Raw genomic sequence first — 26571 nt, forward strand, 5'->3', positions numbered from 1 at the left:
CTGGAGAAGAGTTTGTGATTGTTCGTAAACAAGAAGTGAATATACCGTTGATCCTTCAAACCAGGGTGTGCCAACATTTGATATTACCAGTTGATGGGAATTTCAAAATCATCCTTACACAGGTATATGTGAGTGGGCAACTACAGCACTTCAGATGATGTATCACACGGAGGAGATGGTGATGTTGAAGTAGAGCTGCAGTGAAGAACTCAATACGGCAACGCTCTAACACCTATTCATTTATTCTTGAATGAATGTTTGTTGAACTGCGGAAATGAATTGGTGTCGTTAGAAACAGGACGTTGTTTAATTTCAACGCACATATACGGAACGCCATCGTGTAAGCAAATGTCCTCTTTTATGTGGTATGCCAAGTGATAAAAAAACCATCTTCCGGTTGTTTTCTTTTACTCGGAAGAAAACCTTAATTGGTGCCGGTTTAAACAGAACAGTGTTAAACTACAACCTGCATATACGGAACTTCACCGTACAACAGACTGTAATTACAAGCATATGTACAACACATGATATGCCATCTTAACAAACAGCTGTCGAATGTTTCTTTCTCTCGGACTATTTGTCTGTAGATCTTATACCACGCGTAAGTCAAGAAAACATCTTTTTTCTACATCACTCATCAGTGAGGAACATCATTCTCAGAGGGTCCTCTTCCACGTGCAACATTTTGGTTTGTGGGGGGTTGTGGAAACGTGTAAATACGTTGAAACGTGGAAATACACCAGCTTGGAAATACATCAGCTTGGAAACCTAATGCGGTCTCTAAACCCGGACATCTCGCCAACGTCTGAATGGTCATGGCAGCGTTGTGACGGTCATCAATACCTCTGATAGTAACCTTTCATCACATTCAAATCCCCTCTTACGTGCTTGAGGAGAAGGGGTCATACTATCTGGATCCTATCACTCAACGTATCAAAAACGTGTTATGTGATACATCGCCTGGTTAAACATTTCCTCCGTGTTCTGGGCGTGGAATGCCTAGTGTCACGTTCAAGGTATCGAGAAGGCTTGGATGTAACCACCGTGGAGCTCACAGGATCCAAAGTGTGGCATTTTGTCACATATTTGAAAGGATACCTTCAAAGTGTGGCGTACACAGTTTCCACGGAGTCTCAGGAAATGGAATGAAAATGCAGATTTCGAGGAACCTTTGATATTTCCTCCGCTTTGGTAATGGTATTTATGAATTATTTCCATTTTGTAATTGAATTTAGTGCATTAATATTTAAAATCTCCATTGCTGAAAGTTATATGAATATTTGCTATATAATTAAGACAAAAAACGAAGAAATTGTAGCAATATATTAACGTTTATATTTTAATTATTATCAAATAAGTCCTTGTAGCATTTACGTGAATTTCAAAATGAAATAGTTTTTTTTCAATGAATTAGTATTGAGCTCATTGTAATATAACGCTGCATTTGAGGAAGTGTTTTCAAATAGAATGACAAGAAAATATCTGTGATTCAAAATGGCTTTGGATATGTTGATTAAAAAAGCACAAACGTAATGCGAAAATGCAAAACCTATAATTATTAAAAGTTTGTTCCTATTTACGTATTGATTAAGTTACAAATTGAAACCCTCATCTGACGTGTAAGAATCAACGCGCCCACAAAGGACAGCCATTTAAACATTTTTGAAGAACATATCACAGTATTTCATATGTTTAAAACGTGACATTTCCAGCAAGATATGTCTTTACCCTATGTTCTCCCTTTGAACATTTTTGTTAATCAAAATTCTCTCAACGCCTCCCTACCCTCGTGAAAACTGCTCAAATCAGATAAGATCAATACCACCCAATATTCGCACGTCCCCTACATATTCTTTCTTTTCAATAAAAATGAATTGATATGATAAACAGAAGACTAGTTATCTTTTCCCTCATCGTCGAAGATTAGCTGTCAAAATTTGAAACTTATTTCCGCTATAAGTGATTTATATTCCCATTACGTCAATATTTTATCTAAAAGCATTAAATAGTTCTTTTCGAAAGTTCATGTTGCTTCCTTCAATATTTAAAGTGTAAGATGAATATATACTGTCGTCTGAATCGGCATGTTCTTTGTTCCGCAGTGAATGTCGGTTTGAAGTGATTATAGAATAAGAACTATCTTGGAATGGTTTTGCTTTCGGTAATACCATGCCGCAGTCTATTGCATAGAGTTACGTCCCTTGTGCTCGAAGGATGCGCGTATTCGTTGGTTCACCGGTTCACCAGGTCTAGGGTCTGATAGCAGTAAAAACGTATGCGTACATTTGAGCTCTGCCGTTTCGGTAAAAGTCAGGCATCTGCAGTATTTGGGGTATTCCCCTCATGTTTAGCTGACCCGCTGGAATTACTGGAAAACGTTTTCTAAACTCATTTTACTTACCTCTCGCTAATGCTGAACTTGCTAACTCACCTCTCACCCAAGATTCTATCACTCATAGAAGTCTCACTCACTCACCGATCAATTTTCATTTTGGTTATCGTGAGTGAGTGAGTTTAGTTTTACGCCGCACTCAGCTATATGGCGGCGGTCTCTAAATAATCGAGTCTGGACAATCCAGTGATCAACAACACAAGCATCGATCTGCGCAATTGGGAACCGATGACATGTGTCAACCAAGCCAGCGAGCCTGACCACCCGATCCCGTTAGTCGATCTTACGACAAGCATAGTTGCCTTTTATGGCCTATTCTCCCCCGGGACCTTCACGGGTCTTTGATTATCGTATTACAGTTGGATGCCGTTCACTGATGAATTTCAGAGAGTGAGTAAGTTGGTTCTCACCAATATTCCCAGATGCATGGGCGACCTGTAAATAATCGAGTCTGGACCGAACAGTCCAATGATCAACAGCATGAGCATCGATCTGCTTAACTGGGTACCGATGACTTGAGTCAACCAAGTCAGTGAGCTTGACCGCCCGATCCCGCTAGTCGCCACTTACAACAAGCATGGGTCACTGAAGGCCTATTCTAACCCGGATCTTGAAATTAAGTATAACACGGGGAAATTCGGTTTCATTAATGCTGAGTGTATCACACACGAAGTAGTGCTACTAATGGGCAGTTCCAGTTGGTTGTTGGTCAGTATCACGGTTTGGCCACAAATATGAACCACTGGCCAAAGAATACAATGTCCACTCTCATGGCAGACGTTTTGGACAGACTTCCCATTTAGGGTTTCAGACTCCATCTGACGCCACGTGGCCCAGAGCAAAGAGCATTTGCCCAGAATGTGTAATGTAGGCGTTTCGACCCCGTGCCACGTCATACCAGGAACTGGTATAAGTTTCTTGTTTTTGACGTGCCTGGTGTTTGGCATTGAGGTTTTAAAGCAAGATCCGGTATGGTGGAACTAGTACAACATGTTTGAGTGGGGTGTCTGTATAAATATCAGTTTATATCAACGGGTTAGTAGTACAGTTTAAAAAATGCTTGTTGTGACCGGAGTGACATGCCGGAATACAGAATAGACAAGTACCGGATTAGACAATTTTGGCGATCATGAAATCGTTGAAAATGGCGGGACCAAATGTCTTATGCCGGTTATGCCCGTATGTCGGAGTGGACAGCTGCCAGTGTTGGTGGGTTTCACTATATATTACTTATATATTTCACCCTGGCCGAAACGGCATCCGCCACAAGCATCCTCGTCGCCACGACGCATCATAATCCTGGAGGCAACGTTCCTACATCTGTATTCTTGTGCACAGAGGCCAGGTCATAGGTCAATGGAAGGAAACGACGTTGGACACAGAGAGTCCAGGACACAGGATGTATTGTGGTCTCCAGAGAATTTCACAGGAATTCTGTCCTACCCCACAACGAAGCATACTTGACGTATGTGGCCTCATGTTGGACGAGTGAGTTTGTTCTAAATGTTGGACAAGTGAGTTTGTTCTAAAGGGATCGGGTAGTCAGGCTTGCTGTCTTGGTTTGCACATGTCATCGGTTCCCTTTTGCGCAGATCGATGCTTATTCTATTGGTCACTGGATTGTCTGGTCCAGACTGGATTATTTACAGACCGCCGCCATATAGCTGGAATATTGCTGAGTGCGGCGTAAAACGTAACTCAGTCACTCTGTTCATCAAGCAGATTTCCCTGTGGGATAAGTGGGACTTCTAACCCTCAAGCTCCTCAGACAGCGTGGGTTATACGGGGTAATAAGATCCATAGATATCGGTGACCTTTTCATAATATGGTCACACAATCCATGTATCTTTTAATATCTGCTTCTGGATAAGGACATTTAATTTGAAACTTAAAATTAAGGACGTATGTGGAGATAATTAGTCTTTTAGCAGATACAAGAACTGTTATCTATTACGTCGTTATCTGGATGTAGCAAATCATTCAAGAAAATAAAACCCCAAAATTGAATGTCAAAGAATATCAAAATGTTGTTTTTTTTATTCATTGAGATATTTTCGTTTTCATCATTTATTTAATATCTTGTGAACTGAATGTACAAATGATGAGCAATAACGATAAAAATATACAGTCATAAAAAAAACATAGTCAATTCAGTTCTTATCAGTGCCAGTTTCACTTCCTTTAAAGGTCAAACTTTTACAATGAGGCCTTCCAGATTCTATATTATTTACATGATATTGCTGTTGAATGTACCTGAAAGACTAACGGAGGATAAGAAACAGACATGTGCAATGGAAAATGTTGCAATTATCCTCAACTTAATATAACATTAACTTTTATGACATTATGTACTATTCTAACTTTCTCCCCATAACCGTATAAAGTCAGTGGAGAGGAAATATTAAACTATTGTTTTAAAAATGGTTTGCACAATGTCTAACGTTGATATTTAAAGAGGATGTGTCTATTATTCATCAAGTCTCCTCTCCTCTCGGAAGCATCAGCTCACAATCATGTGAAGGAAATTCACAAATGCATCTGAGCAAGTGAGTGAGTTTAGTCTTACGCCGCTTTTAACAATATTACAGCAATATCACGGCGGGGGAAGCCAGGGATGGGCTTCACACATTGTACCCATGAAGGGAAACGAACCCGTCTCTTCGACGGGACGAGCGAACGCTTTAACCAGTCGGCTACCAGGCCCCATCTGAAAAAAAACCCGCTTCGAACAAACACAATGTTATGAAACTTTCAAATGCAGAACCTTTATCGAATTTCACTGCATAATTAAAATAGGTTGCATTGTGAAAGAGAATGGCAATATCAAACTAATCTGAGAAAACTAGAAGAACCTTATTACGAACTAGCACAATGTGTTGAAATGTCCAAATGCAAAAACCTTTAGCGAAGATCACTGGGTGATTAAAATGCGGGGTATTATGCAATGATCACTCACTGGAAGAATGGCCCGTCTGAGAAAGCTACAGGAATGTCACCACTCACGAACTAACACAATGTGTTGGAATATCCACATGTTTTCCCGTCGTCGTGGCGTTAACACTACAGGATCCTGAGAAGACGCAGTGAAGACTTTTCTGCCTTATTAACCCTGCTTCAGAAACCAGAGGCAAGGGCGTCGTAAAGTTAATGACATATTTTTTTCTTATCATGATTTATAACATGAAGATGAAACTGTTAACGTTGCCTGACGTCAACGTTGCCTGACGTTGCCAGTTTGCATTCTACTCGTACATGTAGAATGTGTGTTAGATGAAAGTCCCAGGTGTTTGAATCGTTCTGACCCGTGGCATTATTTGATATTACGGTCTCGATCTTGATGAGGTCGTTGAACTGCTGTCGAGGATTCTAATCAGCGTTTTGGAGGACTTTGGAAAATATGTGTGTCTGTATGAAGAGACATGTCTCTGATGCTTGGATCTTCTAGGTGTTGAGGGAGTTGTCATGGAATTTCCGGATACATTTGTGTACTGTATTCTGCTTTCAAGTGTGTGATGTATACAGCATAAAGAAAATGCTCATAGATGCCAAGACGATTGGATGAGAGCACTGTACATCTGTACACCAGTACAGTGTGGTAGTAGTGAGGCGTTAATGATAGCAGATGGAAATGTGAAGTCATCGGCATTCAACACACAGGTGACGGGACGATAAAACCTGTAACAGGGATATGAAGATCGTTTCTTCAACCGGAGAGATACCTTCAGCACTTAAACACTTTCAAGTGAGGATCGCATATGTTTTCAGCACTTCTAACGGAGAAACTCGGGTGTGTTCAACACATGGGAGAAGGTATAATTTATATTGTCAACACCTGTAACAGAAGGCATTCGTTACTGTTGTCAACACCTGTCACAGGAAAACGTGGATGTTTCCGACCGGTGTAAAAGAGGTTCGTTGGTATTTTCAACACAAGGAAATTTGGAGCACCTGTAACAAAATGACAGAGAGCCAAATGCCATTTCAACGTATGTAAGAGAGAACGTAACAGATATCTGTAACATGTGTAACAACAGATCGTCGAGAAGAATTGATGATTTTACTTTTAACTCAAAGATCCAACAAAAGGTATGTGTTTATGCATCCACGTGAGATGAGTTGACCCTTGTGACTATTTATGACCACGATGGGTCGCAATCGAATCCGGGAGGACATGCACATTGCTTCATAAAACCATCGCCACGGGCTGTACATATTGAAGTGCTCTGTCAAAGTGGTACTTGAAAACGGACAACGACCTGACCTCTCCTGAAAAAGCATCTATTTCGGACATAAATGTCACATGACTAAAATTGTGGTCTGAATACATGACACTCCGCCGGTCTTTCTTAAAGTTTCATAAATAGTCTATTCATAAATAGACTTTAAACGGCGCAGAGGGGACGTGAAAGATCTGTCTGCGATGTGCGTGATCAAGATTAGTATTAGGTAAGCTCTTAATGACGTCTTACCACGTGATAAATAAATAAACGAAGATCACGAAATGTCGATACTAGTACTTTTGTAACGGATTATAGAAAATGGAATTAGACTGTCCTCGATATCGACCTGCGGCAATTGATCATAGGTACGTTACTCTGAGATGATCCGAGTGCCGAGATGTCTTGTCAATGAAGGCCCTATATGCTCTTATTGGAGATCTTTTAAGCTGAAGTAAGTGACAGTGGAGTAGACGTTTTCTGCCATTGGATTAAGCCATAGAGGAAAATTATTTATTTCGCTGAGGCTAAATTAAACGGGACTCATGGTTGTTTTCATTGTAATGTCTTTTTCTATTCTAAAATAAAAAACCCAAACCCTCTTTAAATTAATGTAGACGTTATGCTATTTTGAAGTTTTGATATTATTCAAATAGATATGCAATGAAATATTGATGCAGATTTGTATCCACATTCTAGGAGTCCTTACTTTTGGCTACATAATGTCAGAAAGTTTACATACATGTACTGTTTTATTAGTATAGAACACAAATGACGCGTTGTTATTTAAATTTTAGGTTTATTATCTGTTATTTAGAATAAATTAATCGGAAGATATCGTTAATGTTTTTTCCCCAAAGTTTGAAGAGCACACACGATGTTTTTGTTTCAAATGATAGATAAAAATAAATGTTTCATTAACGAACATTTACTTTGCTATGTTCTTAAGAACTGGGAAAAGCAGTAAAAAAGCATAAAAATACTCTTTTTGAATAAATAGAGCCGAATACAAGAAAACTCTTTTTTGAGAGTATGGTTCAGGTTCCGTGAGTGTGATGTTATGCTAAGAATCCCTGTTCCTTGTTGCTGTCTGTATTCAAGGATGTCTGCAGCGTCTCGTCCTTCATCATGTATACAGCATCACGTGATGGATGTGTATACTTATCATCTGATGATGTGTATACAAGTAACAGTTGTGTTAAACAAGGCGATGCTCTTTCTGGGCTCTTCTTTTTAAACAAAAGTACCTGTGGAATTTCGTGTTTGTACGTGAGACCACGAATGTCAAGAAAAAGAACGATATATTTTTTTATCATTTATAAACGAGCTGGACAGGAGCCATAATTATGCTTTGAAGTGGTTACCAAGAAATCAAAAAGATGGATAACATAAACATGGATAATACCAGGATAATCTATAGTTATGTTTCTGAAGTGAATAGCGTGGAATTAATTCGAAAGGAAACATAAAACAGATAATATATTGGTAAAATATAATTGTATTTCTGAAGTTGATGCCAAGACATTAAAAATGAAGATGAGCATAAAAACGGATGCTATTAGGATAAACGACAATTATGTTTCTCAAGGGGATACCATGGAATTAAGGAGAAGGAAACATAGAAAATTAAATATTAAGATAAACGACAATTATGTTTCTGAAGAGGATACCAAGAGTTAAGAAGAAGAAATATGATAAGGAACTTGCTTAGGACGGACTTTAATTAAGTGAAGGATCTGGTTACCAAAACAGCTAAAAAGCGAAAAGGAGAAGAAGAGGAACTCCAGAGGACATAAATGAATAATCAAGATGAGCTATAATTAAGTTTTATAATTGTTTACACTAAAATCAAGAAGAAGATATAAACATGTCTGAAATGAGATAGTCACAATCACCCGAGCTGTGTTGATGCGGTGAATCACGGAGGTACAAAATGGAAGAGAAAAAGATGAGATAATTCTGAAAAAGAATCAGAATGACTTCAGTTATTTGGATGCGAGGGATTAAGAAGAAGCATCAGAAGAGCGCAACGATCAAAAGGAACGTGTCCTTCACTGTCCATTTAGCAAATCCCAGGTCTGTTCTGACCAACAGTAATAACACAAGATCACATTACGAGAGTAGCAGAATAACTCCAAAATCCTGGAAACGTTGATGCCAAAAATAGCTCTGTTCAAACCAAAACAATGGACCAGTGACTATAACAAGGAACACCATCGCTCAACACAGACATGTTGTTGCTAATTAAAGAGCTGCGACATGCTAGACAACCCGTCTCTCCTTTCCGTCTCTAATTACCCGTGCGCGTTGATGGCAACGACGGCTCTGTAAGACGTTACAGTCAAGGGCGTTCAAGAGTGATGCATGTCCTGGAGGAAAGTACCAGGAACAGTTGTTTGTTGGCTGTTCTGTGTCGGTGGATGTGATGTGTTTGGTCGCACTGTGGTCATTATCCCGGCGATGGACGAGGCGCGTGTTCTTCAGGTCATTAGGCCAATGGGAAGATTTTTTCAGTATTAATAAGCCATTGTAGGTATCAGTCTTAAGTCTCTGATCCATTATTTATCGTACGTTTGACCTTGGCCTAATGAAGCAAGCTGGGTTCATGCATGTTCAGAGACAACTTTTCGATTAATTAGAACAACAGTAGAGCAGTCTAGTGGCTAAACCGTTCGATTTTATGCCGAAAACCTGGGTTTGTTTCCCCTATAATGTTTGAAGACCATCTCTGATATCCCACGCCTTGATATTGCTGATATATTGTTAAAGGCGGAGTAACGAAATACTCACTCACTCACTCACTCACTCATTAAGGTTAAAAGGAAATGGTCGCTATAAACATTTCTTGGTTTCTGTGAAAGGCTAGGGCTGAATTAATAATTATACTTTTTGTATATGAAATAATATCATGGTTACTCTCTGCATATAATCAGTTTTATTACATTTTTTCTTTAGGTGGAAGTCAGTAAAACCAATAATGAATTATAACCATCAGGTCTACTCTCCTTTAGGTCCTTAGATAATTGAAAATTGGGTAAACATACAGTTAGTGAACTCGATTACTTTACGTCACTCTTCTTTTTTATTGAGATAACGTTATTGTTGAAGTAAAGGTAAAATACGAAGAGCAAAGTTGACAGAAGGCAATTACCCTGCTTGTGTTGATATTATATGGAGATAATTCAAAGGTTAACGAGCACAGATAGATCAACGTGTTACTTACTTAGACCAATGAAGACACCTGAATGCCCAAGCTTCACAAACACTTTGACATTTTATGGGTCTCAAAATTACCCGCTACATTTAAATAGTAGCTGTAAAATATACTGAAAGAAAGTTAAGCATCACCTGATTCATATTACTGGGGCTAGAGTCATTCATTAACTTCCCTTGATAAGAATATAAAAAAGATATGACCATCCTCTGATGTGGAAATCGCAAGGCAGCACCATAAACCGTCAGTTCAAAATATGGCTTATATCAACGCAACTGCAAGGGATTCACATTGTGAAGGGGGGAAATCTTATAGATCTATTTTCTCACTTGAGCGGCCATCTTCATTGTTAATTACCTGAGGGAAGCTCACCTGTATCATATATTGTAACTACTTACGTGATGTCAATAGCAAATTGCTTGACTCTGAATTTGGTTCTGTGACATTGTTTTGAAGTAATAATATAATGAAGACAGATGTTTTTAACATTTTGCACTTAAGATGCTATGAATGAGGACTTGATCTCGTCACTATGTGGCTGAAACAATGCCAAGTATGGCTTATATCAACACAAGGTCAATGGAGGAATACAGAATTACCATCATGGATATACGGTACGTCACCTCTTAGAGACTTCTAACTGACTTACCGAGGATTCCAGGGCAATCAGCGAATGGACTGCTAATAATAGCCTCCAAATAAATACCATACATCATTGTAAATTGAACTTGGAGGGCTCTGACTCAATGCCAATATTCTTATCCAATACTTGACGTGTGTGGAGCTTAATCCTCTTCCGAAGGATCGTCCTATTGGGAACTCTGGAGATCTTACCGACACAAAGATGATGGCCTCTAATTGTCGTCGTTGTTCTGTCGTTGTTCTGACGGAGTTCACGTGTCTTCTGCTTAAGGATGACCTGGATTTTTTCTGATGGTGTTATGACAGTTTGCTATGTTGTATTTAGGAGATAATTACACTAGTTAGCGGAACTCCGATTGCTAAGGAAGAACGTCGCCATATGAGGCATAACCTGTTTGTTTTGTCGTTTCCAGTTGGTACTCTTATCCTAAAGTAGGTACATTTCAGTATTTGTTTATACGGTTTAATCTTCAAACATTTATTTTCTTTTAAAAAATCTCAAACTAATTAATGTAGGTACAATGTAGTTATCTTTGCGTATTTGGTTGTAAGGTTTAGTCTTCAAACATTTCATTGATGTTTAGGTTTTTAACAAATTTCTCAAATTAATTAATATGGAAAATGGATCAAATAACTAGTTACAAATAAATAACTTAAAATATCCCAAAGCTAATATTAAAAGCCAGTATATGAAAAAGGCGTTTCGTTATATCGAAATAAATACATGTATTTACTTAATGATTCGAAATAAGTACATGTATGTGCTTAATGGTCCTGATCATATAACATATTTTTTCCCAAGCACTCTTATATTTTGAGATTCTATTACAGCTACATCATTTCTAGGGTGATTTTTATCAATAAATATCCAACCATCGACGTCCATGTAACGAAAAATCCAATATGGCCCCCTACTCTATTTCAGGAGTATATGCCGTAAGATGCACAGAGGAAGAGAAAATTGTATTTTGAAACCATCGAGAGATGAGGAGTGTTTACCCCAGCTTATTGTTCCCCCTTGCTGCAGTAACTGAGTTTGTGAACAGGAAGATTGACGTTACATATGAAATTCATCTGTTGCGGGCTGACCAGCGTAGACCTGTCGATGGCCACTGTCCATTATATGACCCCGCAGTTGCTGTTATTTCACTTGGGATATTTTGTGCGTCGGATAGTGGAGCAATTTTGGAGTCTACGTCTTGCAGATGATTGCAGATGATTTGGGAGAAAAAATATCTGATTAATTCTTATATTTTTGAGAAGATGCTAATCTCTGCGGGAGGGTTGTGAAGTTGTGATGTGAGAAGGTTGTGTTTTTGCTATATATTCTTTTGTGATTCACCAGATAATATTTGCTACATCATGACGTCAGTTATGGAATTCGTTGTGATATTATTGATGTGCCTTAACGTCAGTGCTTTAGGATTAGATCAACTCCAGACTGTTCAAATCGGCGTTATTTTACCGTTCGGAAAACGTCGGATGTTCTCGGTCGGCCATGTTGCTCCCGTACTTGACTTCGTCACAACGTACGTACGGCGTCGATCCTTATTACGGCAAGTACGGTATCAGCTCCACTTCAGGGATTCAAGATGCAACTCTAAGGATGCACCAATCCAAGCCTTCGATCTGCAACGGGACGGTCACTCTGACGTTATATTCGGACCCGTGTGTGACTACAGCCTCGCTCCCGTCGCACGATACGCGCCATACTGGAACGTTCCCATAGTAACGCCAGGGGGCTTTGCGCATGATTTCGGCGCAAATAAACGGCGGGTGGACTCTGAATACCCTACCTTGACCAGAGTTGGAATGACTTTTAACTCTCTGTCAGTGTATTTGATAAAAACATTATTCCGTTTTAATTGGCGAAAGGTCAAGGTGATTTACGACGTTGACGCATATAACGACATCACACCGGGGTACTGCTTTCTGGCAGCCTCTGCACTCATATACTACAGTAAAAAGGTCGGACTCGATTACGACTTCCACATCTTTATACCTAAGAATCAGGATATAGGTCACGTGTTGAGGACAGAGGTCACTTCCGACTATTCTAGTGAGTATTTGCTTTGCTTCATACATGTGTGTATTTATTGCAACACGGTTTTATTGTACAGACATGTATTGTTGACATCAATCGGTGATTTAGTTGTGTATCCTGAGAACTCTACTTTCACTTTCAACCGAATAATGTGAGACTTACAAGGGTAGGGGTCGAAATCAAGCTTTTGTATTGAGAAAAACAAGAAAAAAAAACGCAATTATGTGGGAAAATCACTTTTTAATGGTTTGCCTGAATCTATTACATACTGTGATTAAGACAGACTTGAGATATTTTCGGACGAACATGATGTGTTACGTGAGTGAAATGGCGATATATAATTTCTCATTAAAATGACATTTAACCGCTCAATCGATCAAGAAATGTATTATGTACAGAAAATAACGTGCAACTTTTGTTTGTCAGCGGTATGTATAGGTGATCTTCAGTGACCCATGCTTGTCTTAAGAGCCGAGTAGCGGGATTGGGTGGGGGACGCTGACTTGGTAGGCATACGTCATCGTATTCTAGTTGAGTAAATCGATGCTCATGCTGTCGATCACTGAATTGTCTGCTGCATACTCGGTTATTTGCCGCCGTGTCCGGTATATTGTTCAGAGTGTCGTAAAATTAAGCTCGCACACTCACTCACTCATTCACTAACTTAACGAAATAAAGTGAGACGAAATCAACTCGCAGTTTTACGTAAAACATCTTCAAACTTCTACGAGTTCTGATAAAGGCTTGTTAAGCGCTTCCGAAATACCACCCCGAAGAGCCCTACCACATGTGCAAACTAATTGGTCATTAGGAAAGAAATTTACCAGCTTTGAGGTCAGTTATTTTGTAATTTTCTGGTCAATTACCCTAACGGCCGCTGTATCAATCTGGACAGCCGTGAATAGCCAGGCGAACATGTACTGGTCAGAGCTGACCGCTTGTGTATATGTTCAGCTGTGGTGTGTGGTATATGTTATGGATACTTTTTTTCTCGTCATAGAATACATAGATATTGTTGTAGTGGAGAGAATATTGACCTCACACATATCTGTGTGTGTGTGTGTGTTTGTGAGTTTTCACTTTTGTTGGTTGTGCGTGTTTCTGTGCCTGTGTGTGTGTGAGAGAGAGAGAGACAGACAGAGAGAGAGTGAGAGAGAGAGAGAGAGAGATTGAGAGACTGCGTGCGTGCTTATGTGGGCATTTATATGTGGAAAGGTTTATAGTTAAGATAGAACAAGAAGAGAGAGAGAGAGAGAACAATAAGGGAACGTCCGCTATGAAAGTTCATTAATATATCTTATTCTTTCAAAATATTTCCACAATTATTATGTCTTTGTGCATAATAAATTCATTTTGTATTTAAAAATGGATACTCTTCACATACTGCTGTCGCAATACAAAAGTGTGACGTTAAACAAGTTATGCAATGACCCAACTCTTCGATACAAACTGCATGGTCGCCCGTTGACGAAACAGGTCGATCATCGCGGCCTTCATCACTTCAGGAATACCCGGTGTTAACACTTATTTACAGATACACGTCTATTATCTCTTTCAAACCCGCTGGAATCTACTTCGGCCGAAAATAGAATCTTGTTTTTCTTTTGCACCCACCAGCAATGCTCCAATATATGAACGGCCGTTGCATTACAAATGACAACCAGAGATCTTCTAGTGATAATATGAACACTTTTTGAATATCAGTGAAAATCACCGTGTATTTACCCAACGTAATATATTGGTTTTGTGCATCAACACATTAAAGAACTGATAATTTAGTCTTATGATGATAATTTAGTCTTATGATGATAATTTAGCCTTATGATGATAATTTAGTCTTATGATGATAATTTAGCCTTAAAGAATACACCTGAAACATTAGACCAGGCTCTATGGCCATAGTGACAGATCTAAGAAAAAGGAAGAAAAAAAACCAAAAAACAAAAAAAAACAAAACAGTAACCACTTGGTTGCCGTGTTTTTGTCAGTGACAAATAGCAGTCAACGTTTTGGCAATTTGTATCCATTAGACACGCCAAAACGCTGAAAAAGCCTTCACTCAGGTTCTTTTTTAGGCAGATTTACTAAACATGTCACAGTTGTGTTCAAGTACATCATCAGAAGCGTGACGGATAACACTCGTGCATTCCGGAGTGAGGAATGACGTTCGTTGTTGTCGAAACTGCGATGTGTCTTGTGAATGACGTTAAGGGAAATGACATTAACATTGGATCGCGACTGCTGGCAATCCCTGTTGGATTTTTTTGTCTCTTTTTATTCTTGATGCTTGCTGATTTACATCCGTTCTTTGTTGGTGAGGCATCGACGCCTTCAATGCTCTTTGTCACACGGCAAATTATAAACATTATGTTAGTTGTTGCTTTATCTATTCTTCTCCTCCTTCTCCACCACCTCCTCCTCATCGTCATTATCACCATCATCGTCATAAACATCATCATCAACCAGTGATGACCCCGGTTTAGAACTGGTCTTCAGCAAACTATGCTTTCCATAGGATACGACTGTAGGGATTGTTTGGTTAAGCTCGCTGAATTGGTTGATTCGTTTTTTTGTTGACTCGTTTATTATTATGGCTCAAAATAATCCACCATCGATGGTATATGACAAGTGTAATAAAGAACTACATACAAAACGGACATCAAGATGACTAAATGATACGTCACTTAAAGTGTTTACAAACAATCTTAATGCACTTTGATACATTTTAGGGGTAGATATTTTACTTAAAATGGTTGACGGAATTTTGACAAAACTGATCCGGAACAATGTGGTTGTTTTATCACTGACTTAAGTATGTCTGCAAAGTAATTGCATTTAAGTAGAGAGTATCATCATATATCATCATATATCATCATATATCATCATATATCATCATATATCATCATATACCATCATATATCATCATATATCATCATATATCATCATATCTCATCATATATCATCATATCTCATCATATATCATCATATATCATCATATACCATCATATATCATCATATATCATCATATATCATCATATACCATCATATATCATCATATATCATCATATATCATCATATATCATCATATCTCATCATATATCATCATATCTCATCATATATCATCATATATCATCATATCTCATCATATATCATCATATATCATCATATATCATCATATATCATCATATCATATATCATCATATATCATCATATATCATCATATATCATCATATCTCATCATATATCATCATATATCATCATATACCATCATATATCATCATATATCATCATATCTCATCATATATCATCATATCTCATCATATATCATCATATATCATCATATCTCATCATATATCATCATATATCATCATATATCATCATATATCATCATATCATATATCATCATATATCATCATATATCATCATATATCATCATATCTCATCATATATCATCATATATCATCATATATCATCATATATCATCATATCTCATCATATATCATCATATCTCATCATATATCATCATATATCATCATATCTCATCATATATCATCATATATCATCATATATCATCATATATCATCATATATCATCATATCATATATCATCATATATCATCATATATCATCATATACCATCATATATCATCATATATCATCATATATCATCATATATCATCATATCTCATCATATATCATCATATCTCATCATATATCATCATATCTCATCATATATCATCATATATCATCATATATCATCATATATCATCATATATCATCATATCATATATCATCATATATCATCATATCTCATCATATATCATCATATCTCATCATATATCATCATATCTCATCATATATCATCATATATCATCATATACCATCATATATCATCATATATCATCATATATCATCATATACCATCATATATCATCATATATCATCATATATCATCATATATCATCATATCTCATCATATATCATCATATCTCATCATATATCATCATATATCATCATATACCATCATATATCATCATATATCATCATATATCATCATATATCATCATATCTCATCATATATCATCATATCTCATCATATATCATCATATATCATCATATACCATCATATATCATCATATATCATCATATACCATCATATATCATCATATATCATCATATATCATCATATATCATCATATATCATCATATATCATCATATCTCATCATATATCATCATATATCATCATATATCATCATATATCATCATATCATATATCATCATATATCATCATATATCATCATATCATATATCATCATATCTCATCATATATCATCATATCATATATCATCATATCATATATCATCATATCATATATCATCATATCATATATCATCATATATCATCATATATCATCATATATCATCATATCATATATCATCATATATCATCATATATCATCATATATCATCATATCATATATCATCATATATCATCATATATCATCATATATCATCATATATCATCATATCTCATCATATATCATCATATCTCATCATATCTCATCATATATCATCATATATCATCATATCTCATCATATATCATCATATATCATCATATATCATCATATATCATCATATCCCAGTTGCGTAGGTCGATGCTACTGCAGCTAATCACTGGATTGTCTGGTCTGGACTATATACATCTCGCTGGATTATAGCTGGAATATTGCTGAGTGCGGCGTACAAGAAATATCCGTTTATAATTATTATTTTTTGCCTGGTCTATACTAACATATCTATACTCTGTCGAGATATTGCTAGAATATTCTGAATGGGGCGTTAAGAAACAAACAACACACAGCATATGTTCAAAGAAAACTCTTCACTCTAAAAACGCTAATGCACTCACAGATGATATGTTTGACCAGTGCAATACGATATGTGATAATGCTGATGTTTGTTCAAAGTACACTGTACATGTACACTGTACATGCAAACTGCACATCGCTACACATATCTACCATACCCAAGCCCAACTCTGACCCCTACATAACCCCAGCCGAGTCTCGTTCCGTTAGAATTGGTTAAGCTAACGCCAAACATCCATTATTATGACATGAGGGCTATGTTCAGTGTCTGGTTTCATTAACGCGCAGATCGGAAGTCGGGGGTGTTTTCAAAGTATTTAGTTATTTACTTTTGATAGATATACTTTCAGAAAAAACACCCACAGCCATCATCGCAGCATGAACTACTCCTGTTAAGAGTGTTTGTTATTGACATGACTGGGTTATGTTTTGTTAACACGCCAGTGTTTGTTTTTTGGCACTGGAACCTTGCAGTACGTACAAAAACCAAGGCCGATGCTGCTGTAAACAATAAAAGAATAACAGAAGCTTCTGGGTCTGTATCTGATGAAATGTGCTTTTAACACCTCCATTGTTATCATTAAAGTGATAATAGGTGGAATATGATTATGATAATAGGATGTTCAGGGCGCGTATATACGGTTCAAGGCGCCCAGTCGTTATTATAAATCACCGTTTAATACTTGACCTTGTAAAATATGGAAAATATAGAGGGTGTCGTTTCGATACAGATTCATTTTCAGTTTTGTGTCACAGGCTACAAGAATCTGTATCGAAACGTCACACACACGAAACAAAGAACCTGTTATCCATGAGTGAGTGAGTGAATGAGTGAGTGAGTGAGTTTATTTTTACCCCGCTTTTTGCAGTATTCCAGGACGCCAGAAATAGGCTTCACACTTTGTACCCATGTTCATACTATTGCTCAATGGATTGTCTTGTCCATACACGATTACTGAAAGACCGCCGCCATATAGCTGAAATATTGCTGGGTGCGGCGTAAAACTGAACTCGCTCAGTCTAATCCAATTTTACAAATTGCCATTAAACATATATAATCCTGTCGTCAAAACATATAAACCATGTTGGATTTTGACAAGGGGAACATATACCTCGTCAGTCCAAACAATGCGTTAATATGGCGCCTTTTCCGACACTGCCGTTTCACGTGTTTACTGATGTGAAGTATATGTACATGTACTTTTGTCGTAATCTCATATCACACCGCGGATAGAAATCTGGGTTTCTTAGATATCTTAAAAAAAGAAAAAAACTTATTCCGCTAATTAATATTTATTCGAACATTTTATTCGGAATGTAATGACATTGCGGGCACGTATATCATTCGACGTCCTTCAGGCAATTCTACCCCGTCTTCTGATGTGTGTTTGCCTTCCACAAACTGTCTTTGTTTCTAAACCTTCGGAGACTGCAATGTCGTGTCCATTTAACTGATAGGATCGACTCTCATGTCTAACAATCTCCTTATTAAACAGGGGTAATCGTAAGGTCAGACGATCCAATCTTGTGATTGGTGTGATCACCGTGACGTCTGTGCAAACAGACCCCGGATGTAAGGTCATCCACGTGACCACGTGCTGCTGTTGATATACTTGTTGACCAGACTGGGTGTAGAAATAGAAGGGGCATTACGTCATTGACCATGTAGAGTTCCCCTTGCTGACCCTCAGATACTGTTGTGGATGGTCCACTTCAGTTTCATCCTCTCATTCGCCAATGATGGCTGCTAAAACATGTTAGTTGGACACCTGGGGGTCTAAGATGGTGGCCGTTGCAAAAGATCAATTATGCACCTGAATGAAAGAAGCACATGCTTCAGTAACGAGTTTTGCAGAGTCGTGAAACACTTTGAATCGTTTGAAAAACAATCCAAAATATCCTTTAAAACACATAAACTGCCTGGCTACTCAAAGTACACTTCACGTTTGAAGGTTAAAAATGAGTGAGTTGGTTAGCAGTGCTGTCCATATATCTTAGATGTCTGCTAAACGTGGGAGGGATTCCGAAGTAACGTAAGCCAAGACGCTTTCTACTTTCATGAAACTCTATGGAATGGGTTGTGGTAGAGACAGATCTAGACTAACACCTTTTCTCTGAAAAGAACATACTGTACATAATACAGTGTATAAAAAGTAATCACATAATATTATGAAAAGGAGATTTTCTTCATTTTCATTTGAAACTGTGGTAATCTAGACTTGCAACATATTCTAGTCTATTATGGGCTTTCATGGATACATTTGTTTCAGGGTCTTTATGACCGACTCTGACAGACCCATCAACTTATTATAATATAATAAATCTGGCATTTTGGCTCTGTCGGGACGAACCCCGTCATAGGTTACTGGCGCGTGTAGATGTTGTGTTGTAGCAGTTCACAGTTATGTGCGACACCAAAACACCTAAGTCTACTATGTAAATAAGCTGTAAATAAGGGAAAATGACAAAAAGTTATTTTGATTTCGATGTATTTGATACATGCTTGCATTTTTGTTTTGTTGTTGTTGTTGCTTTTTGTTGTTGTTTTTTTGTTTTTGTTTTTGGCAAGTAACGTTTTGATGCCGTTGAAAACTTTGGTCAAGCTCATTTTTCAAGTGAATGCATTCATTTGTTCAGTTCTGTAGGTCGGGACAGACTTGTGCAATATGAATCTGTGGAGACACGCGATATGTCATGTCTCATGTCACTGTTTCCTGAACTGCTTCCTCCGATCCTTCATATGATGGACGTGCGAAGACAGGGCTCTCTTTCTGTCTAAAGATCAATTGATTCTAGGTCTGTTTATACTTGTTCTACATTCGTTCTTCCAACACTAATCGAATTGGTTAGAGCCACAGTCATGCATCGTGTTTTAGTTTTTTTCTGACTTTTGATAACGTTAGATCTCTGTCCAGTGATAGGGTGCGGAACTGTTTGAGACACAGCGATCGATCGCACGTTCTCAAAGGAATCTCTCGAAGATAAAAAACCTGCAAGCCTGCAAAATCACACTATACACATCAGCAGCCGTTGTGACCAACCTACCCACTATTTAGCCGATCCAAATTACTAATTAAAAATAACTTATGTTACATGAAGACAACGACGATAATTAAGCCATGATAACTGTTTGATTCATAATAAAGTATATTTCTATATATTCTTTCTTTAATTATTTCGTGCGTATTTGCTTTTTTTCGATTATTTATATGTTTAGGTTGCGACTTTGAGCCACACATGACTGGGGGATTTGAGTTGTACAACTGATCTATTCTTAAACCCAGTTTTACTTAAAACTGATAAGAAAGAAAGTATTCCCCTCGTGTTTGGTGACTAAGTATGGGATGTGTTAATTCCGGTATCATAGTTTGCTTTTGGCCCTTACTTCTTCAGCGTCTCGGCGATTGTGTTTTTACCGTTATCATATTTCTTTTGCTCTTTTGCAGTTGTCCAGAATGCAATTACTCTCAGACAGACAGCCAGACAGACAGTATTCAGTATTTTAGCCCAAATCACCCATAGTATAGTTACATGTTGGTTGTTTTCAAAATTTGCATACTTATCACGTTTTAACTCTAAAAATAAACACATTTTTCAGAAAACGTGCAACGGAGATAATAACATCTTCATTCTTAAAATTTAAAAGATTTATCATAGAATGTTGATCCTTATACCCTGTACATGAGTTTGCAAAATATTTATTCCGCAGGTCTCGGTAGGGCTTGCACACAAATAACACATGCTATTCATCCTCGACCTTACTGCTATTACATTTTACAAATAAAATCTCACCTGGATTTAAAATTTCACATTTACATTCAGACTGATCACTGAAATAATGCAAAGAGATTCTGAATTTACAGAGAGCTCTTCTCAAGGATTTGTCATGTAGTGCAATTAAATATTACTCTCGCTCGTTAGTAACATAAAAGAGTCAAGGGGTTGGAAGTTTTTAATGCACAATGCTTTACTTAATCGCTACTTTGTAGGATATGTTGTTATCCAGTTATCGATGCTCATAATGTTGATCACTGGATTGGTTGGTCCAGTCTCGAATATTCTCCATATACCTCTGATACTGCCGAGTGCAGGGTTACACAACAAATCAAATACAATAAATACACATTTTAACGTTGAAAACACGTTACATTCCTGGGTTTTAAAACGTGGCTGTACTGGCAGTGCGTTTCAATGTTATATGTGATGAAACTGCGTTGGTCTATGCTCATAACATCACTCACTGGATTGACTGATCAAAACTCTATTGATTACCGATCGCCTCCATATAAGAGAAAAACTGAGAGCGGCGTTAAACAAGAAAACAAAACCCAATGAAAGAAAAATATTATTTTGATTGGCACTGCATCGCAGACACGAACTCAATTACCCTAATAGGATTCGTGTTATATTTTATACAGGACATGGAATGGGTGTCTAAGAACAAAATAGCACTTTGTTAAATTGGATTTCGTTAAGGAAGTATGTCATACCGGGTATGACTTGTGAACGAAACACGATGTCTTATGGCAGTCTTTTTACAGAGGGTCATTGGGGTAGCCACGTGGTTAAAGCGTTCGCTCGCCACGCTTAAGACCCGGGTTCTATTCCCTACATGGGTACAATGTGTGAAGCCCATTTCTGGTGTCCCAAGTGGGATACTACTGGGATATTGTTAATAGTTGTGTAAAACCACTCACTCTATCCTTTATTCTTCCACAACATGCCTTTCTAATCAACGGACATCAACCAGTATCCGAATTCTCTTTCAACATCTACATTTTATGTGAAAAAAAATCGCTAGAAATTTACTGCAAGAGTTAAGAATTCACTCCGGTTTTTTATCCTACCGTTGAATAAATACAATAGATACTTCAATAATCACGAGTTTTGATTGATTATTGACAACTATAACGGAATAATCTGAGATATCCTGGCTCTCTTCTGTCCCGAACGACTTCAGTGTATGACGATAATCTCGTAGATTCACGTAACATCACGCTTGCAAAGCACGTGGTCGACCGAGGTCGCTGCGGTTTGTAAACTTCAGATGAATGTTTGACACTTGCCTTGGGGCATCTCGTACTGTGCGTCCGGAATTTCATTTTGAAATTTCGTCGATATAAATTTTATATTCTGAAGCTCATTTGAAGACAGCCTTTGTGAGCAAATGATATGTTGATGGGTTTGACTTTGACAGGCAGCGCTCAAAAGTCCCGTGCCTCCGTGTCGTTTTCTTCCAAACATGCACTTTACCTGGTTAAGCGTGTCTGCACGAGGCGGTTGAGTGTTGGGATTACAGTTGATTATGTGCTGGGAATGTGTACATAAATGAAGCAGCGTTGTTTAACGCCGCTCAAAATAAAGTTATTTTTTTCAAGGCTGATAATAATCCATCGATCAATGGAGAGAGAGAGAGAGAGCAGTTGCTACAAAGACTGAAGTACGTTCACAAACATAAATTTCTAACTGTCCAAAAATATCAGTCATATACAGTCGCCCTTCTCTATTTTGTCCATATGATCCCAAGCATGGTCAATAGCAGTGAAGGATTGTCAAGGTGAAGCACGATTGCCAATTAATACAAGAGATTTCCTAACGTCTCAGGCATTATAAAGTCAATCATTAACTTTCACACTTCACTTGATGAAGGATGAAGCAAGTCATCTATCCCCCGCCGCGCTTTTGGAGCGAAGCGGGGGATATAATATTAATATCTTAAGAACTATTGACTAGATTCTGTTCATATTTAGTATCTAGGTTTATCTCAGTAAAAGAAATGCCTGTCAGGTTTGGTGACCTTGACCTTCATCTCAAGGTCACATAGGGACTTTAGCGTTTTACCTTGTTTATCTAGGGAAGGTGCCTGGGCATCTTAACCTATTACCTTCACTTTCATTTCTTTTAAAAGGTAGATTTGATCATATGCGGCGGGGGATTATGTCACCTTAGTGACAATACTGGTTGTAATACATCTTCCGTTTCACTGTAGCTTACCTTAAGAACACCCTTATTCCTGCAGAGGGGTGGTGGGTAGCCTATTGGTCAAAACGTTCGCTTGTCACATTTAAGGCCCCTGGTTCGATTCCCTACATGGGCACAATATGTGAACCCAACTCACTCACTCACTCACTCACTCAAACCCCACCTTAACTCTCCCCACTTCAAACCACCTTACCCATATTTCTAGAACAGTCACCCCCACCGCGGAACTTATCCCCACCCCTAGCCCATTATCCATCTTACAAACCCCGAGCCCATTCACTCCCACCATCCAAATCCTTACCCCTACCCCTAACCTATGCTCAATGCCTCTTTTCCCTAGCCCGCTCACATACCCCCACCCCCACAAACCAACAGATACATGTGTGTGAACCCTGCAGCCCATCACTGCATGACGATGACACTTCCCTAACAACATGTTAATATTATTTCTATATTTCTAACTTATCCTCGCCCTTCGTCATCTTACGCCACCCCTAGTCCATTTATACCCATCACCCCCTTCCCTCCACCCCACACCCCACCCTCCCACCGCCACCCTTTATTTATATGAACCCATCAACCCATCACTGCCTGGCGATGACAGTTCCCTGACAGCATGTTATGATGTTTCTCCGCTCCATCCCTAACCTCATTACAGGGAGGCTATAACACCGATCACTCAATCATCTCATCATTATCGATCTGTTAGTGCCGAGCAGTTCATGGTACTGACGCCATGCCCTCTCAAACAGAACCATCATCCCCCATCAACATCCAAGGATGTCACAAAATCGGTAAAGACGAGTTAAAGAGGCTTTACAGGGAGGGTTGTATTCCGTGAAGGATGTCGCTGTTGTTCCGGGCTAAAGTATCAATACTGAAAACAATGGCTGATAACAAACATCGGAAAAATAGGTCGCATATGGTAATGTTATGAAATCTGCTTGTTATTGAAGAATGGAGACAAGTATTTGGCCTAGTCGTTGAAAAGTTAAAATGACGGCGATGTTGTGAAATGATGTTTGTGAAAGTTTAAACATTCAAAATGGCGTCCTGAGTAGGTGTGGGGGAAGGGGGGATGGCCCGGTGGTGGGGGCTGTGGGAGTTTTGGGTGTATGTAGGAGCAGGTGTATTGAATGGTTGATTGTCTTACAGGATCTGAGGAATATGATGTATTTTAGTTAGTTGTATTGTTTTGGGTTTATTTTACCTTTTCTTTGTTTCATTATTAGTTTAGTGTTTGTTTGTTTGTTTTTTTGGTATGTTTATTTGATGTCTTTTTAAGGAGGTGTGTGTTTATGTGTATACAGCCCAGGCCAACATAATAAGTTGAAGTTTAGATACGTGCAAATGTTCGACAGCCCTACAACGAGGCACATGTGATACATGTGGTCTCACCGTATGCCATTGAGTTTGCTGAAAAGTGCCCCTGTTCGCCCTGCCAAAAATGGGTACCCGGTGGGAAGTGTATAAACCATATGGCGCCTTGACAAGAAGCTTAGAGCATCCGGGTAACTAATGTACACTACAGAGTTATGTCCAGGAGGCGTGGTATGGCGAACACGTTATGTATCCAATAATCAATGTTTTAAGAATCAGAGTGTCTCCCTTCGATCGCCACCCTCCACTTGCCTCCTCTTCACCCCACCTCACCCACATCCTCACAACCACCCACACCTCATGTCACCCCATCCGCTACCCCACGTCACCCTAACCCGTCTACATACAGACTTATCTTACCTCACACATGAATGTCGCTTTCCGACTGGCTAAGCGCTTTCCTACTATTTTCGATGTACCCCGCTTACAGGCGATGTATTATTTTCAATGTACACTGCTGGGAATTCCGAACTCTTCTGGTGCTTCATGGTAGTACGTCTTCGTCTCAAATAACATTGAATCACGCATCAAGCACGGAAATTACCGATGTTTTGCTATTGAAAATCGATAGAAGGGAGATAACTCTAAATCCGTTGACCTTGTCTCGTCTGCAAAACGGCTATTCGCCTCGCATTCAACAGAAGTGCTTCAAGCAGTTCAAAATTAAAATTCAGGTGTTCGGTAAGATAAATACGTTGTTCATTGGTCCCTCGGGGTCCATGGACTCATGTACCCTCGAGGTTTGTTTATGTTCATAAACACACCTCGAGGGTACATGAGCCCATGGCCCCCTAGCGACCAGTGAACAACTTATAATGGCATATCATTACATTAAAAAAAATCCTTTTCAATTATGCAGTGGAATTTAAGTAACCTGTAAGTCCCCTTCTAATCTGACTGCGTTACCATCTTCACGAAATATCTTTGATGTCTGCCTTACTCGCGCGTACATGTATTAAAGGATAAACATTTATAATTCCCTAAAAGCAAACTCGCAGTAATTCTAATATGCTTAATACCTTGGGTGGATCTGCATCACGTTTTCACGATATTAGCCATCAATGAACGACAATTTGATTGACATATTCGTCACTAAGTCATCCTCGTTCTCCTAATTACCTGTCTCTGGTATTCATCACCAGACTCTGGGTCTCGTCAGTGGAATTTGTAGCTCTTCTTACCAAGTCTTCATGGCATCTTCACACCGACAGCTGGCAGTTTCATACATGACATGTCTGTCATTCACATATGTAACATCTTAAAATGTGCTGGGTTTGAAACCGTTAGTGTTTTTTTTCAAGTTTTGAATATTCGAGCTTTTAAGCAATTGCTGTTTTGTTGAATTTGGGTTGGTTTTTGTTTGATATGGGACTGTTATGAGTTAATTTGCACAAGCCTTTAATTCAGGGATTGAGTTCCACAGTTTACATTAAGTCCAATGTGAACATGGCGACAAGACAGCAGATCAACTATGTGTGTTTGTGTTTATATGCGTGGGTGTGTGCGTGCGACTGTGTTTTTGTGTTGTGTCTGACCATAAGAAGGTGAAAATTTGAAAATATTCTTCAAATTTTGCACTTTTGTTAACTACTGTTTGGAATGAAAATTGGATAAAACACACAAAAAAAACCAACATTGTTCTCATAATTTCATGAACTTTGTCATCTCTATGGTGCTTCCGTAAATTCAGTCATTTAATTAACTCATTCTGATGGGTGAAACTTTTTTTGTAACTTCTCCAAAACGCGGTACGGTCATTCTATACAGGATTTATGTTCTCACTGAGCACTGACCATTTAGTTGTGGTCCTGACAGTTTACACTGTAGACGTT

The 26571-nt window shown here is 38.3% G+C and overlaps 1 protein-coding gene across 1 annotated transcript in view; it reads left to right on the plus strand.

Annotated features, from left to right (window-relative positions):
* The first annotated feature begins 11947 nt into the window (after positions 1 to 11947).
* LOC137259942 (atrial natriuretic peptide receptor 1-like) overlaps positions 11948 to 26571 on the plus strand; it is a 112881-nt gene continuing 98257 nt past the window's right edge. The window contains exon 1 of the mRNA XM_067797597.1: positions 11948 to 12524. Coding sequence (XP_067653698.1) covers positions 11948 to 12524 — 577 coding nt within the window. The remainder of the gene's footprint in view (positions 12525 to 26571) is intronic.

The sequence above is a fragment of the Haliotis asinina genome, chromosome 13 (assembly GCF_037392515.1).
Source record: "Haliotis asinina isolate JCU_RB_2024 chromosome 13, JCU_Hal_asi_v2, whole genome shotgun sequence".
NCBI lineage: Eukaryota > Metazoa > Mollusca > Gastropoda > Lepetellida > Haliotidae > Haliotis > Haliotis asinina.